The sequence below is a fragment of the Cygnus atratus genome, chromosome 1 (genome assembly GCF_013377495.2).
Source record: "Cygnus atratus isolate AKBS03 ecotype Queensland, Australia chromosome 1, CAtr_DNAZoo_HiC_assembly, whole genome shotgun sequence".
NCBI lineage: Eukaryota > Metazoa > Chordata > Aves > Anseriformes > Anatidae > Cygnus > Cygnus atratus.
The window spans coordinates 94,883,025-94,897,084 of record NC_066362.1 but is presented as its reverse complement, the minus strand read 5'-3'; the positions used below and the strand labels follow the sequence as shown (position 1 = coordinate 94,897,084).

General features: G+C 57.2%; 1 protein-coding gene across 2 annotated transcripts in view; it reads right to left on the bottom strand.

The window, feature by feature from the left end:
* BOC (BOC cell adhesion associated, oncogene regulated) overlaps nt 1-14,060 on the bottom strand; it is a 47,269-nt gene that overhangs the window by 13,542 nt on the left and 19,667 nt on the right. For both annotated transcript variants that reach the window (XM_035540481.2, XM_035540480.2), the window contains exons 2-4: nt 6,702-6,875; nt 6,094-6,372; nt 262-408 (exon numbers count right to left, since the gene is read on the bottom strand). In XM_035540481.2, coding sequence (XP_035396374.1) covers nt 262-408; nt 6,094-6,372; nt 6,702-6,786 — 511 coding nt within the window. In that variant the 5' untranslated portion in view covers nt 6,787-6,875. The remainder of the gene's footprint in view (nt 1-261; nt 409-6,093; nt 6,373-6,701; nt 6,876-14,060) is intronic.

Sequence of the window (14,060 nt, the reverse complement as noted above, 5' to 3'; positions counted from 1 at the left end):
AATAGGGATGTCCAATGAAGAGCGACATGGTGCATCACCTAATTCTGCTTCCTTCCCCCTTCCACAAGCTGGTGTTACACCTGGCCCCCCAGGAGTAGGGGACATCAGGGAGACCCAGCAGAGACCCTAAAAGAGCCTGTCCTCAAACTGGCCAAAAAGGGACAAGAGGGAGGCAGCAGGCAGACAGCACTCTTGCTAGCAGGGAAGGGTAAAACCAAGGCCGTGGGGGGACACGGGGGGACAGACCCCTTTGGCGCTCACCTCGGGAGGCCTCCAGCCACTCGTGCTTCACGCTGTAGCGCACCTGGGCCTTGGGGTGGCTCTCGGGCAGGTCGCAGGCGATGACGGCCGTGTTGCCTTCGTCCACCTCGATCACGTGCTGGCCGTCAAACTTGAAATCCTTGAGATCTGCACAGGGAGTGAATGAACGACAGGGCATCTCAGCACCTCACCATCGCCTTGGCCTCTCCCTGTGGGCACAGGGCTGCTTGCCCTGGTGCCGGCAGAGGACAGCAGCTAAGGAAACCGGTCCCCTTTCAGAGCTGTTTTTTTTTTCCCCTCCTCCTCCTTCCTACAAAGCAGATAAATTAAAACATAGCTCCTAGAGAAGCTGCCTGCTCCATGGCTGAGAGGCTGGGTGCGAAAAATCCCAGCCTCAAAGAAGAGCCAGCTTACTGCAGCACCGAGGGGCAGCCAAAACTGGTCCTCCTACTGTCTGCTATTTCCAACACAGCTGCTGGCCTGCTACTGAGAAGCAAATGCTTTAATCACAGTTCAGGGTGCTTCAAGGGTGTGCAGAATGACACCAAAATGACACCCAAGTGAACTTCACGTCACAAAGCTTCCCATGGGCACCAGGCTCTCAACTATCTGCTTTCTTCCCAAAATTATACAAGCATCAAAACGCAGGCGAGAGTGAGGGACAAAATCAGGGAGGCAACAAGATTTGGAAGGGAAAGAGCCTGAAACCACTTATTTCAAGCAGCAAACTGGAGGTCCCTGCTCCAGAAGGCAAGTGTGCACTGGGACAGGAGCTGTTCCCAGCGAGCAGCTCTCACACCCAGAGCTGCCCTGCGCTCTTCCAGCACTCCAGCAGCCAGCCTCTCTGCTCAGGGCACTATACAAAAGAAATATGGAAACACAGAGAGAGAAAGTGCAAATAGTGGGCACCTGCCCCTGCCAGGGCAGGCAGCAGGTCTCCTGGCTGCCCAGCAGCGAGCACGTGTCCCTGAGCAGCACGCTGCTACATCAGGACGAGGGCACCCGCCCTGCGCTCGGCCGTCCCCTCCGAACCCATCCAAGTGCCCGTGGGCAGTTTGGAGAGCTGGGGGGCACGAGGGCTCGTGGAGGGCGGGCTCCACGCAGCCTTCCCTTGGCAGCCGAGCCGGCAAAAAATGTGTTTTTGTTCTCTGGGAAACATAGCAGCGCTCCAAGAGCAAGAGACAACGCTGGCTCCGAGCTTCTCCCACCCACAGTCATGGAAAAGTGACATGAAATTTCTCAAGCAGACTTTCTGATTAAAGCAAGATCCTTTATGGGGTTTAAATAAAAACCAGCCCTCTTGGCAGGGCGGCGAGAAAGCCTCCCCGAAGGCAGCACGGAGGGGCTGCCGGGCGGCTGCTGGGGGAGCGAGTGTTCCCGTGCCCGGGTCCGAGGGGAGGGGAGGAGGCCGAGCAGAGGAGGGGAGGTTTTGCAATGTCATAAAAATGATTTGCAGCGAACATGCTTCATACTCCTGGAATTTCTTGGCACCGTTCAATTACAAAAAAATAATAATAATAATGAAAAGAAGGAATAAGGGCGAACTTCAGAAATGCCATTAATCCTTTAAGAGAGGCCGAGGAGGGGAGCCGTGTTTCCACTGGGTATTAAAGCCAGATGAAGGTTAACTCTTCACTTGTGAAAAGCTGGCGGCGCCCCGCGCTCCTCAAGCAACAAAAGTTCCTGCTGGGGAGGGGAAGGGTGCCGGGCATTTTCTCCTCTTCACTTTTTGTACTCGATCAAGGAATAAAATAGCGAGAGCCGCAAAAATGGAAGGAGGTAGAGAAGAGGCGAGAGCCCAGCGTCCGCCTGCCCACATCACACATACTTCTCCGATCGCCAAAATATAAACGAGCATCGGGGAAGTTAATGTGCGCCTTGGTGGTCTGGATTCATCACGGCCAAATTAAGATTTCGGAGCCAAGGCATAGGCTCCAGCACCGCTGGCAGGGAGCTGCACACGCACACACACACACACGTGCATGCACGCACGGACTCTGCGCAGCCCCACAGCCCCACCGGGGAGCACCGTCCCCGTGGGGGGGACCCTCGGGATGGCAGACGCGGGGGAGTCCCTCGCACGCAGCCCCCCAGCAGCTTGGCCCAGCTGCGGGGTGCCCCGCCGAGGGGGCTGGGACCCACGGCTCCTCCTGAGTCCCCCCGCGGCGGGGGAGAGGATGGAGGAAAGGGGCCGCGGGGTGAGAGCGGTGGGGGAGAGGGGGGAAGTCATCAGGTGGGCAGCAGGACGAGCCGTTTTCCAACATGCAAGCAACAAAAGCTCCCTGCCAAGCTACTCCCCTAAATTCCTGCTCCCCCACAGCGAACAAGGCTGCGTTATTTGCCAGCGGGCTCTGCCCTGGCTCCCCGCCGCTTCCCCATGTGCGCCACAGCACGGCAAAACGGAGGGGACACGCAGCTTCCTCCTGGGGGCTTCAGAGGAGCCCCCTGGGATGGGGGGGACCCCGGTGAGGGTCAGGGGACGCAGCACGTGCGCCCCTTCGCACCCCGGTCAAAATCCGCGCCGCAGCTGGGAGAAACCGCTTCCCCCTTCCCCTGGCTGCGAAGCCCGGCCGCGCGGGGATAACAGGGCTTACAATTATTATTATTTTTATGTCTGTGAGTATAAAGGAGCGCGACCAGCGGCCGTTGCTCGTGTCCATCTGCGCCCCGCTCGGAGGCGCGAGGAGGGTCAGCCCCGCAGCTGCCTGCGCCGCTGTCATCGGGGAGCGAAACCAGCTGCAGCCCGGGGCCGGGGGCCAAGCAGCGAGACGGGCGAGACAGCGCGGATTAAATGAATGGGAGGCCATAAATAACGCGGGAGAAGGAGTCGGAGTAAATAAAAAGCAGGCCCTCAAGGTGAAAGTCCTCCCCGCGGCCCTCGTGGGCACACCCAGGCTGCCCTACAGCCTCCGGCTCCCCCGTGCACCCCCAGGTGCATCCCCAAGCCCCGCTCCCCCTGGCCTCCGCATCGCCCCGGGCCGTCCCGCAGCCCTCCTGCCAGCTCTCCGCAGCTCAAGCAGCACCACCTGTGTTTTCCTTCTCTCCCCTCCTCACGCCACCTCTGCCCCCGGGGCCAGAGCCCCCCGTGCCGTGCCGGCTCAGCAAACGCTCTTCCAACCTGCGGCCGGCCCCCCTGCCTCGGGGGAGCCGTCAGCAGAGAGGCCCAGGCGGAGGGAAAGGAGCGGGGCCGGCTTCAGGACGCAGCTGCAAATTCCTCGGGGACCCCCAGCCTGACCCGGCGCAGGGTCGCTGCCCACGAGCACCACGGCTCGGCTTTCCCCACGTGCTGCTGGGGGGCAGCGAGCCTCCCCCATCCCGCGGCATCCCCAGGACACACGGACACCGCTCTCATCCCCACCCGCAGGGTCGTGGCACGGGGATACACCAGAGCAGGTGGTTCCCCCTTTGCCTCACCCCTGATTTCATTTTTGGGGGGTTTAAATGACACGTCTATCCATCCCGGGCTTGCTGTTGTGCTGAATGCACGGATTTTTTTCCACGCACGCAGCCAAATGCTGGGGCTTGCACGGCTTTCACCACCTCTGGCTGCCTGCACTTCAGCACCTCTGCTCCAGCCAAGCACTTCGGCATGTTTTTCCCTCTGAGTTACCACCCCACGAGCTCTCAACTTTGGAAGTCTTTTGCCACGGCAGCAGCAGCCCACACCACCGTGCTCATGCCCCTGGCGGATTTGTGTGGCCCCCCAGTGTCCGCTGCAGCCATACCTTTTTGTGCAGCACCAGGGCTGTTTGCCACCTGGAAGCTGGCAGAGAAAACACCTTTCTCTTCCTTGCTGCTCTCAGCCCTGCAAAGGGTTCAGGGTACCTCTGCCCCACACATTCAGGCTGCGCCGGCCTCCAGCCCACTGCACGACGCCCCAAGTGCTGCTCCTCTTGCTGCTTTAAGAAATCCTCCCCTTCCTGCGCACCCCTGGGCTGTCCAACAACCATTTTCTCCCTGCCAGAGGAACTAAATGCTGGCTTCAACCAGCCCTCTGAGCCAGGGGGAGCAGGGACGGGCTGGGGAGCGCCAGCCGGCATCGCTGTGCCACAGACGGGGAGGGAGGCACCAGTGCCAAGGCTGCAGCACGCCGTCTATCCGCCTGCTTGCTGATCATCAGCGAAGCCGAGGAGGCGCCGAGGGACTGGGCACGCAGCACCTGGGGCACTCGAGGGGGTTTCCTCCAAGGGAGGAGGAGAGAAAGAGCCAAAAAGTTGGCCAGATGTTACCTACGCCCCTCGAAAGCTAGCAAGACACTTTTTCCAACGACTCCTGACCCACTTCCAAAATCAACCTAAATCATAATCTGGAAAATACTTCTTTCTGCCTCCTGCTTTTTTTCATTCACGTTCCAGCTTCTCTCTTCCACCTCCAAAAGTAATTTTAGGATGGGGCCAAGACTTTCAGAGGGTTTTCTCCCAGCCCAGCCGGTGCCCTGGAAGAAGCCCACGGTGCCAATGGCAATGCCAGCCTGCCAGGGGCTTTCCTCACCCCCCACTTGGTCCCCAGCTCGGAGCAAGGCGCTGTAGATATGGCCTGGAGCAGGAGTGACAGCTTGTGGTGCTTCTGGTGAGCTTCCCATCTCAGTCCCACCACAAATCGGTGCCCCCCTTATCTGAGACCACTGCAAAGCTGATGTTGAGAGCGGCCTCCAGCTCCCTGATGTGAGCCTGGCTGTTTGAACCCCTCCAGAAGGTTTCTCTCCTACACCTTCAGCCCCACGTCTTTCCAGGGCTGCCCCTTCTCTCTTCACTCACAGGTTTCCAAGCCCTCCCCATCCGAGGCTGCCTCACAACCTCGGGGTGGCTTAGGGCCAGCTCGGAGCCATTCAGTGCACCACTCATCCCGTGCTCCCCAGGCCAGGCTCACGTCAGCAACACGTCACGCTCCATGGACTACTTGGTCGCGGTCTGGATCTGTCCTGAGGGGCGCGCTGGGACCTTCTGGTGCTGTAGGACCTGTCTCCTGCCCACCACTGATGCCAGACCCAGGAAGACCCTCAAACTGCCGTGCTTCGTCATAGAAGACGGAGCTGGTGGTGGTGGTGGGCTGGGGCGAGGGGGAAAAGGAGAAAGGGAGATCAGCCTGAGAATGAAACGACCAGGCTGAGGAGCTGCGCACACCCTGCTCTCCTAAATGCAAACCATGTCCTTGGTAACCCCATCCACCTCTCCCCTCCTCTCCTTCCCTCTATCAGGCCACCAGCGCACACAGCCCCCTTTCTGCTCTGGAATGCGTTCTCCGAAACTTAATCTCGGCGCGGAGCTCAGGCCAAATCCCCCGACGGGTTCGGCCCCGTGACAACCCCCTCCCGCCCCGCCTTGGAGCGCGGCAACTCTCCCTCACCTCCTCCTCCCACCCAGCCTGGCCTAAACATTTCACTTCTGATTAATGTATCAGTGACAAGCCAATAGCTCTTGGCTTTAAAGCAAAACCAGCCCCCACTCTGCACAAACATCTTCACTTCTGCGCTTTCTTAAGGCTTAGCCCCACGCTCCCCCTTGCTGTGAAGACGAAGCCCTCTCTGTGCCTGGGGAGGGGGCCCGGAGGCAGTGCTGGCACTGCCGGGGATGGAGGTCTCCTCAGCACGACCTGCTGTGCTAAATGCTGCACGGGTCTCGCAGAGCATCAGACTCCTCTGCCCACGCAAGGGTGCCACGCAGAGCCTCCCCAGGAGCAGCGGTGAGGACCACGACTACAAGAACGTCCTGAAAAGTCAAAGGAGCCCTCCCTTCCTGCCAGGGCGAACAAGAGAGCTTAGAAGAACCTCTCGAGATGGGTGAGCAGAGGCTTGAGCAGTGCAGGGGATGGCAGAAGACCAAAGTTACTCACTAGCTAGCGTGACCACCGCGGGGACACTGGCGATGACTCCCTCGGGCACACGAGCAATGCACTGGTAGCGCCCCACGGTGTGGTTGTTGAGGGCTGCGACGACGAGTTTCCCTCGCTCGATGTGGATACCCAGCGCCTCGTCCGACCCAGCCAGCTCCTTCCCGTTGAGTCTCCAGGTGAGGTTCACTCCAGGGGGGTCCACCACACACCCCAGGCTGACCGGGCCCCCGAATTTTTGGACAATGGAGGCAGGCTGCACGGTGACCTGCAGAGATTCACCTGCACGGAGAGAAAGAAACAGCAGGAGGAAAGCCCCGTGAGTCTCAGTAAAAGAAGGCACAGAGGGAAAACCTGCAGTGCTGCTGCATTTTGCATTCCCCATCGCTTCTATACGTGCCTCACCCTCCCCTCAGCTCCTCATCCTCCCCCACTAGTACTTGGAGACACACACCAGCCTCATTTCTTCTTGGCAGGGATGTCCAGCCCCACCTGTCACCCTTTCTCCCTTTGAGGAGCATTTGGAGCCAGAAGGAAGTGGGATCCCAGGAGCTCAGCTCACCTCGAGACAAAACATAAACAAAACAGAATATAGAAGAGCAGAAACTCACTCAGTTTGGCAAAGTAGCTAGCAGCTGCGAGGAGGAGGCAAGGGACGGGGGACATGGGTCTCTTCTTCCCACGTGTCATTGCCATCCCATGCGGTGTCTCCTGGGGCAGAGGTGCCCAGGGAAGGGTCCCATAAGCTGCTTCAAGGGATGTGGTGGAGGTGCGGCAGTGGCTTCCTGCAGGAGACAAAAAAAGATGATGTTATAAAACCCTCAGACTTCTCTCTGTTTTCCAGCCCTGCCTAGCTCCTCTATCAACACCCATAAACTTTCAGGGTTTCACCAAAGCCTGAGCAGGCTGCAGACACTGGCACAAGGTGAACCACACTTACTTGGCACCTTTATTCTAAACTAAGAGAACCAACGTATGGGAAGATTTCAGACAAACTACTCAGCCTGAAGCACAGCCTATTTAGAGTTAACTACCTGTCTGGACAAACCACCAGGTTTGTATTTGAAGGCATCAACAATCTTCAAAAAATGTGAAGCCCAAGGCCACCCATCACAGCTCAGGTTGCTGTGAAGAGCTGCACGTCACAGCAGCTGCTTAGGAGGGACCGTGAGGAATGAACACCAAAGCAGACAAAGCTGGCAAGGGGGACCAAAGATCTACATGGCTCAAGCAATGACCAGTTTGAGCACGTCCTTTCCATACCCATCTCGGTCAAAAAGAAGGGGCAAATCCCTTCAAGCATAACCTCCAAAAGAGAGGCTCCCGTTGTGCAGGCTAACACAGACACCCCGTGAGATGCTCGGTAAGGCGAGGAGCCACAGCACGCAGGGAGATCTCCCCAAGCCATGATTTTGCTGGTGATTCAAAGGAAGCAATGCCAAGCAAACTGATCTGCAGCTGAAGCCTTGCGAATGCCACGAAGAGCATCTCAGCGCCGTACTTTGCAGCCTGATGCGAGCTCACCCTGCCTGCCTTCCCAGCGGGCTCGACGTGAGCCAGCTCTTTCCCGGGAGTCGGGCAGCCACAGTTGGCGTGGCCGCAAGCCCAAGATAACAAGCTCTGCCGAGAGGCAGGGCGAATTAGGTCACGCTTGGTGTGTCCCGACGTGGCATCCAGGAGCACAGACTGAGCCCGGCGGTCGGGTATCAGGCTGCTGCAGACCCTGAAGGCTCCCAAAAAGATCAGCTGAAGTCACACTGCTGCAGCCCGCAGCTCCGTTACATGTGGAAATCCTCTGTGGGTAACCACCAGCGCCAAAGCGATAACACAGCAACTTCCCTCCCACGTGCCTCATCCTTCCCAGCACCGCTATCCTCCCCCAAGGAGGGAAGAGCCTCAATTATTTGGCTTTGAGGCGTTTTGCCCGCTAACCAACACAAACTGTGGCTGGAGATCCTTCAGCTATTGGCTTGGAGAGCATCTGAGTCACTCAAGTTCATTTCTCCACCTAAGGGAGCTACCAAAGCGTCCTTCCTTGTGCCACAGCCACCACTGACCACGTTAGTAGAAGTGCCCGAGGTCCTTCTCTAGCAGAGCAGTACCTCCGTTGACACCACCGATGCGCCACCTTAACCTAGAAAAGACTCTGCGTTGGTTTAGGCTTCAAAATTGGGTTTCTACCTCACACCAGGAGGTACACCGGGGACGGACAGTCTTCCACCAAAGAAGAAGAATCATTTTGGGGTAGAACTCGAGCCTTGCTCCTCAGTGCTGGAAGCCTACAGAGCAAAGCTGACTCATTCGCCCTCTCTGGATGGGTTTGGCAGCAGGATGGAAAAATGTTGGACGGAAAAGGGTTGGACTCCTCGGAGTCCATGCTGGGGGAGGGGGACGGCGAAGAGGTTCCCAACCAGACCTCCCTGCAGCAACGCGCCGCGCAGAGCCTCTGGCCAGAAGGGCAGAGCCAAGGGCGCAAACATGCGACGGACCCTTCGCAAGCGAGGACCACCCAGGCACATGGAGGCAAGGACCGAACTGGCTGTCCCCAGGTCTGTGAAGAGAAGAAGGGCAATAGGTGGGGGGTGGGAGGGAAAGGGGCGAGGACAAAGTTTGGCCAAGGCACTAGGCGGATTAACCAGCACCGAGCGGAGAGCGAGGAGAGAAGGTGTGCTGCAACAAGTGTATGGTACCTCCCCAAACCTCCAGGCAGAATATGAGCTCTTTTTAGAGAGGGACATGTGGCCATTTCTTTCACAGCTGAGCGAAGTACAAAAAGTAAATGGCCGGCATAAAAATAATGAGGAAAATGAATGAAAACATCAATTCCAGAAGGACTATTAGGATCCGGGGCCAGATTTCGAAATTCTCAGCTTCCACAATTGAAGCCAGATTTTCAAAAGCATTCAGTTCTTGACATGCTGAGCTCTCCTGAATAGGCGACCAACTTATTTCGATGCCTAAATGGGAGCTGACCTCTTTTGAAAGTGCTGCCCTTAAGCAGCCTGCAGTGGTGCAGAGCGAGGAACTTTATTAATCGGGCGGCTTTCGATCCGCCCGGTGTCCCGAAGAAGCGGAGGTGGCCCCGGGCTGCGGTCCCCGAGCAACATCCCCGGCTGCTGGCACTTCTGCGGCTACCATCACCTCCAGCCTCTGCTGGAGGAAAAGAAGGAGTTAAAGGGAAAAGCTCCAAAGGGGGGCTGGCGGGGGGGAGTTATTTACTTATTTATTTTTAATTCTTTCCTGTCAGGTTAAAATAACAATTTCCTGCCAGGGGAGCGAAGGCTCGAAGTCCCCTTCAGACAGCCCAGTAAATCAAAGGAGGGGCCATTAGGAGAACAAAATTAACGAGGGCTTTGTCAGATGAGGGGGACGGCGGGGGGTGTAAAACCTGTCGGCTCCGCTTCCCGCCCCACCCTGAAGCCCCCTGCCCCACACCGAAGCCCCCCTTGCTGAGGAAGAGGAGTGGGATGGGGACGGCAAGAAGAGGCCACGAGAGGGAAGGGAGGCGTGTGTGGAGAAGGGGTGGCGAGAGAGGTGTTGGGTGATTAGAAGCTGAAGGTTTTACTGAGGAAATGCTGCCCACAGCCCCGAGCCCCCTCCTGCTTAACGAGGGCCGGCCGAGCAGCCCTCATTACAGCCACGCCGCCTGTGATTTACAAGGGTCCCAAATAGAAACCAGCCCCTGCCCCATCCCCAGCAGAGTGGGCAGACGGGGAAAAGGCCAAAACCTGAGGGTGGTGGGGACAGGGACACAGCCTGCCTGCAGGTAGGGAGGGATGGGGTGAAGGGGAAGGGCCTGAGGCCAGGTAAAGGCTGCATGAACCAGCAGGTTGGGCAGGGGCACTCCCAGATCTCTGCTTTGGGATCCAAGCTCTTCACAAGAAGCATCTTTTGCAGCATGCTGATGTTGCCTGTAATCATTAGTTTCTAATACAAGAGAGGTTTGGGTGTTTTTTTGTTGTTGCTGTTTCACAGAGCTTAAAGCACTGAAAAGGAAGGTGAAGAAGGAAGAAGAGCCACAGTACCCATTCAGGGTACTTCACAGGCGAGGGAACGTGAGGGCTAGCTGAGAAGCCAACCTGGTGCAAGGTCACGCCACGAAGCAACGGCAGGGCTGGAAACCAAAAGCTCTCTGCCTGGGGGGTCCATCCCAGCAGGCAAGTGGTTCTTGGACCCCAAATTGCTGCTGTCCCCTCTGAAAAGTGCCACCACGCAAGCATGTAATCCTCCAGCTGAAAGGCACGGTCGAGGTGAGACACCCGAGCAGGTCAGCAGTTAGCTCTGCTAACAGAGCCTTTGATCCACTGGTGTGAGGAGTTCCTCCCTGCCTTTTTGGAGAGGTCAGGCAAAAAAAAGGGGGCCCTCTCACTGGCCAAAGAGAGAAATTGTGGGATAACTTTGTGCTCACAGCTAGGAGAAAGAAAACAGCCAGAGCCAAACCCAGCATGGCACCACCACCCTGCAAAACAGCAAGTTTGCCTGCTAACTGCAGATCACGCCTGGGCACCAGCTGGCCCTAAAAAACCACCACAGATTTCCCCCAGGCCGATCCCGAGCAATTCGGTGGCAACAGGCACCTGCCTAAAAGAAACAAAATAAACGCTCAAGTAAAACAGCTCCTACTTGTTGAGCAGAGCCGCTCACGTACACCAAACCAGCAACAAACCAAACAAAACGCACTCTGATCTTTGTGACTTTTTGCTTAAACCTCCCTCAGGAAGAAGCCCCAAAGGCAACTCCTTTCCACACCTGCCCCTGGTGGCATCGTGCAGCCTGGAACGGGCAGCAGGGCGCGAAGCCTTCTCGATTTCTTTCTGCTCGTGTCCCCAAAAATCCAGGCCAGCGTCACCGCCTAGCGGGCACGGGCACTGGTGAGGCCTGTAGGTCCCAGGTCGGCCGGACAGACGGACACCCTGGGACAGGGGAGGGAAGGATGCCCTCCCTAGGCCATCCCTGAGCCCCGAAAACAGCTCGGGCTCTTGAAAAGACGAAACTCTGGCAGCAAGCAAGCCGAGCCGAGGCGCGCTCCCCCCATGCCCTCGGCACTTAATTTCCCTCGCCTCCCCCCGGCCCCCCCCGCTCCGTCCTGAGTAAATTCAATTTGACAACCCTGCTAATTGGATAAACGCTGCTCCCTGCGCTCCTTTAAGGCCGCCCGCTTTTCTCTGCTCGTTTTCGGAGGGCGATTGTGGCTGTTCTTTAACACGAATTCCATCTGCTTTATTTCTCCTCTGCCCATTCACGGCCCCTCCTGCATATGTATGAGGGGCTGCGCCCCCCCCCCGGCCCCCTCCCCCGGCCCCCCCACCCCTCTCCCTGCCCTCTCCCATTGCCCGGGACAATAACCCCCCAAATGCCCCCTTCTCCCACCCCGGCCCCTTTTTTCGCTTTAGATAAACACAGGCAGTGTCAAGTGTGAGGAGGAGGGGGGGGGGAATGGGGTTCAACTGCCAGTCAAGCCCCGGGCCCTCAATGAAGCCCGGAGGCCCATCCTAATCTGCTGCATGCTTGCCATATGGGAGCTGTGTTGCCCTGGGAAACACTAACAGGCAGAACGGAGCTTAATAGAGTCCATATTCATTGTAATGCAGTGAAATGGCTCGAGGGACTATTGCCCCTTGGGTCTGTTTTCATTCTTCTGCTCCCCCTCTTTCTTTCTCTCCCCCTCTCCCTTTTCCTCCCCTCCCCACCCCACACCCCCTTTTCCTTTCTTCCTTTCAAAAGGCCCCGTCCCTGGAGAGCTCTAATCTGGAGAGGCTGGGGGCTCCCAGAAGGGACGGCCCGGGAAGGGGACAGGGGGGCGAGGAGGGGGACGCAGGGGCTGCCCGGCCGGGCTCTCCCAGCGCCCCGCTCGGGGGGCTCGGGTGCGTGCCGGAGACCCTCTCCTCCCCGCGGGCCCCCGTCCCCGCCGGCGAAGCGCGGCACAAAAAGAAGGGCGCAGATGGAGCGTGCGGCGCGGGCTCTTCAGAGACAAAGTGCACCCAGGAAACAGATGTTGTTGCTGCAACAAGCCCGGCGGCTCGCTGGCTCCTTCTCCAACCCGCGCCGGGGGAATGCGCGCCCCAGAGCGCTCGCTGGGGCTGCCCCTGGGGCTGGCACAGGGCGCGCCCCCGGCCGAAACCCTTAACCCCACTTTGGGGTTGAGGCTTGGTCCTGCTTTGGTTCCAACCTGGAAGAGCTACCATGGCATTAACCCAGCTCCTGGCGCAGCAAGGAAGGCCGGCTGACCGGGGGCTCCGCAGCAGGACAGCGTTGCACCTCTGCAATGAGAAACGCTGTGGAGAATGGAGCAGGAGCGGGGTCACCCACTGACCCAGGTGTGATGTGAAAACCACCGTCCGTCTTGGAAGCCTGGGAATTTACTGTGCTGCATACTTGCTTGTCAACCCTGGCATCCTAGCCTTATGAAAATGACACTCATTTTATCATTCACATCGCAATTAAAGCCAGAGACCACTGTCAATGCAGGCACAGCTGCAGACAGATGCTGCACAGAGCAGAGCAAAAACCATCCCACGCCCTAGAGACTTCAAACCACAGGCTAGGAGCATTACTCGCCTTAGGATGTTTGATGCAAGGGATAACAAAAATGTATCCATCCATGCCTTTTCCTATTTGGAGAGGCTGGGCGAAGCAAGAGGCACTTGCCTCTGCTTTGGCGTGCCCTAAGAGGCAGCGTGAGAGGCAGGCCGGCGTTTCACAACTCTGCAGAGATGCTGGTAGCACCGCACAGGACTCCAGACACATCAGGAGGACTTCAGGGCTGCAAATCACCCCCAGGGGCCATTCCCACCAGCCCCAGCCACTTGGTACCAACCTCGAGGTGGGAAGGATGCACAACCTGCCTGCCACGGGGCCGAATTTCCCCCGGGCACAAGTGGGGCATCAGGTCGCTGTCGTCCCCCCCCTCCGCCAAGAGCCGCGGTGAGCAGAGCGCTGGGAGGGCTGGGCAGCTCCCGCCGGGAGCCGTCATCGCGCCGACACAGATGTGCCTGTGGCTAGTTTACACAAGTCAGGGCACCGCTTTTGTTTTTCCTGTCTCATCCTCTCCAAACAAAAAAACAAAACTCGAAGTCTGAGGTTGAGGCTTTAATTGCCTCTTGGGTTAGGGAGAGGTCAGCAAGGAGACAGGCCCGGCAAGAAGCAGGGAAAAGAACACGGGGGAAAAGCCCTGTGAGATACCAAAGGAAAGTAAGGAACAGAGGTGGCAGAAAGCTCAAATCAGGAAAATTAAACAGCAATGAGGAAGTCAAGGGCGATGCCATGGCACACCTACACTTTGCTTAATCGCGGGACCTTCATCGCAGCGGGCAAACCGCTCTTCCTGAGAGCAGCCGTCTTCTTTACATGCTTAAGCACGAACCCACCTCCAAGCTCCATTTTTTTTTTTTTTAATAAAAATTCTTTGTCTAAGAACAATAGAAAAATCTTCACCGTATCAAATTAGGAACAATAATAGAGTGAAAAAACAAACAAACAACCCCCCCCCCCCCAAACCAGAAAAGCCTACGGAAACTGCCAGCAACAAACTGTTAAGCTTTCCTTGGGGGAAGTTGCAATGGGGAAAGTTTCCTGATGGGGCAGAGAGAAGCCTTGGCTACTTTCCTAGCTCTTGAGCTTTTGTCCAGGGTGTATTTGGCAGCAAGGGCACCTACAACAGTTGCAGCGTTAACAGTCAAAAAAACTGACCAAGCCTATATGAAATACAAGTCAGAAATACCTGCTAAAACAACGCACTGAGATGGTCATAGCAGAGGACTTGATCCCGCTGCCTCCAAAATCGGCGTGATCTTTGCCATGACTTCAATGGGAGCAGGCCCAGAAATTGCATTAACAAGTGCAAGGCTAGTTTAACACAGTTGACATAAAAATCCAGAAGAGCATACAAAAGAGACAGGACAAAGTGCTCGCCAGTAACGTCAATACAAAGTTTAATCCCCAGATGGCTGGCTTTAGAGGCATCCCCATCA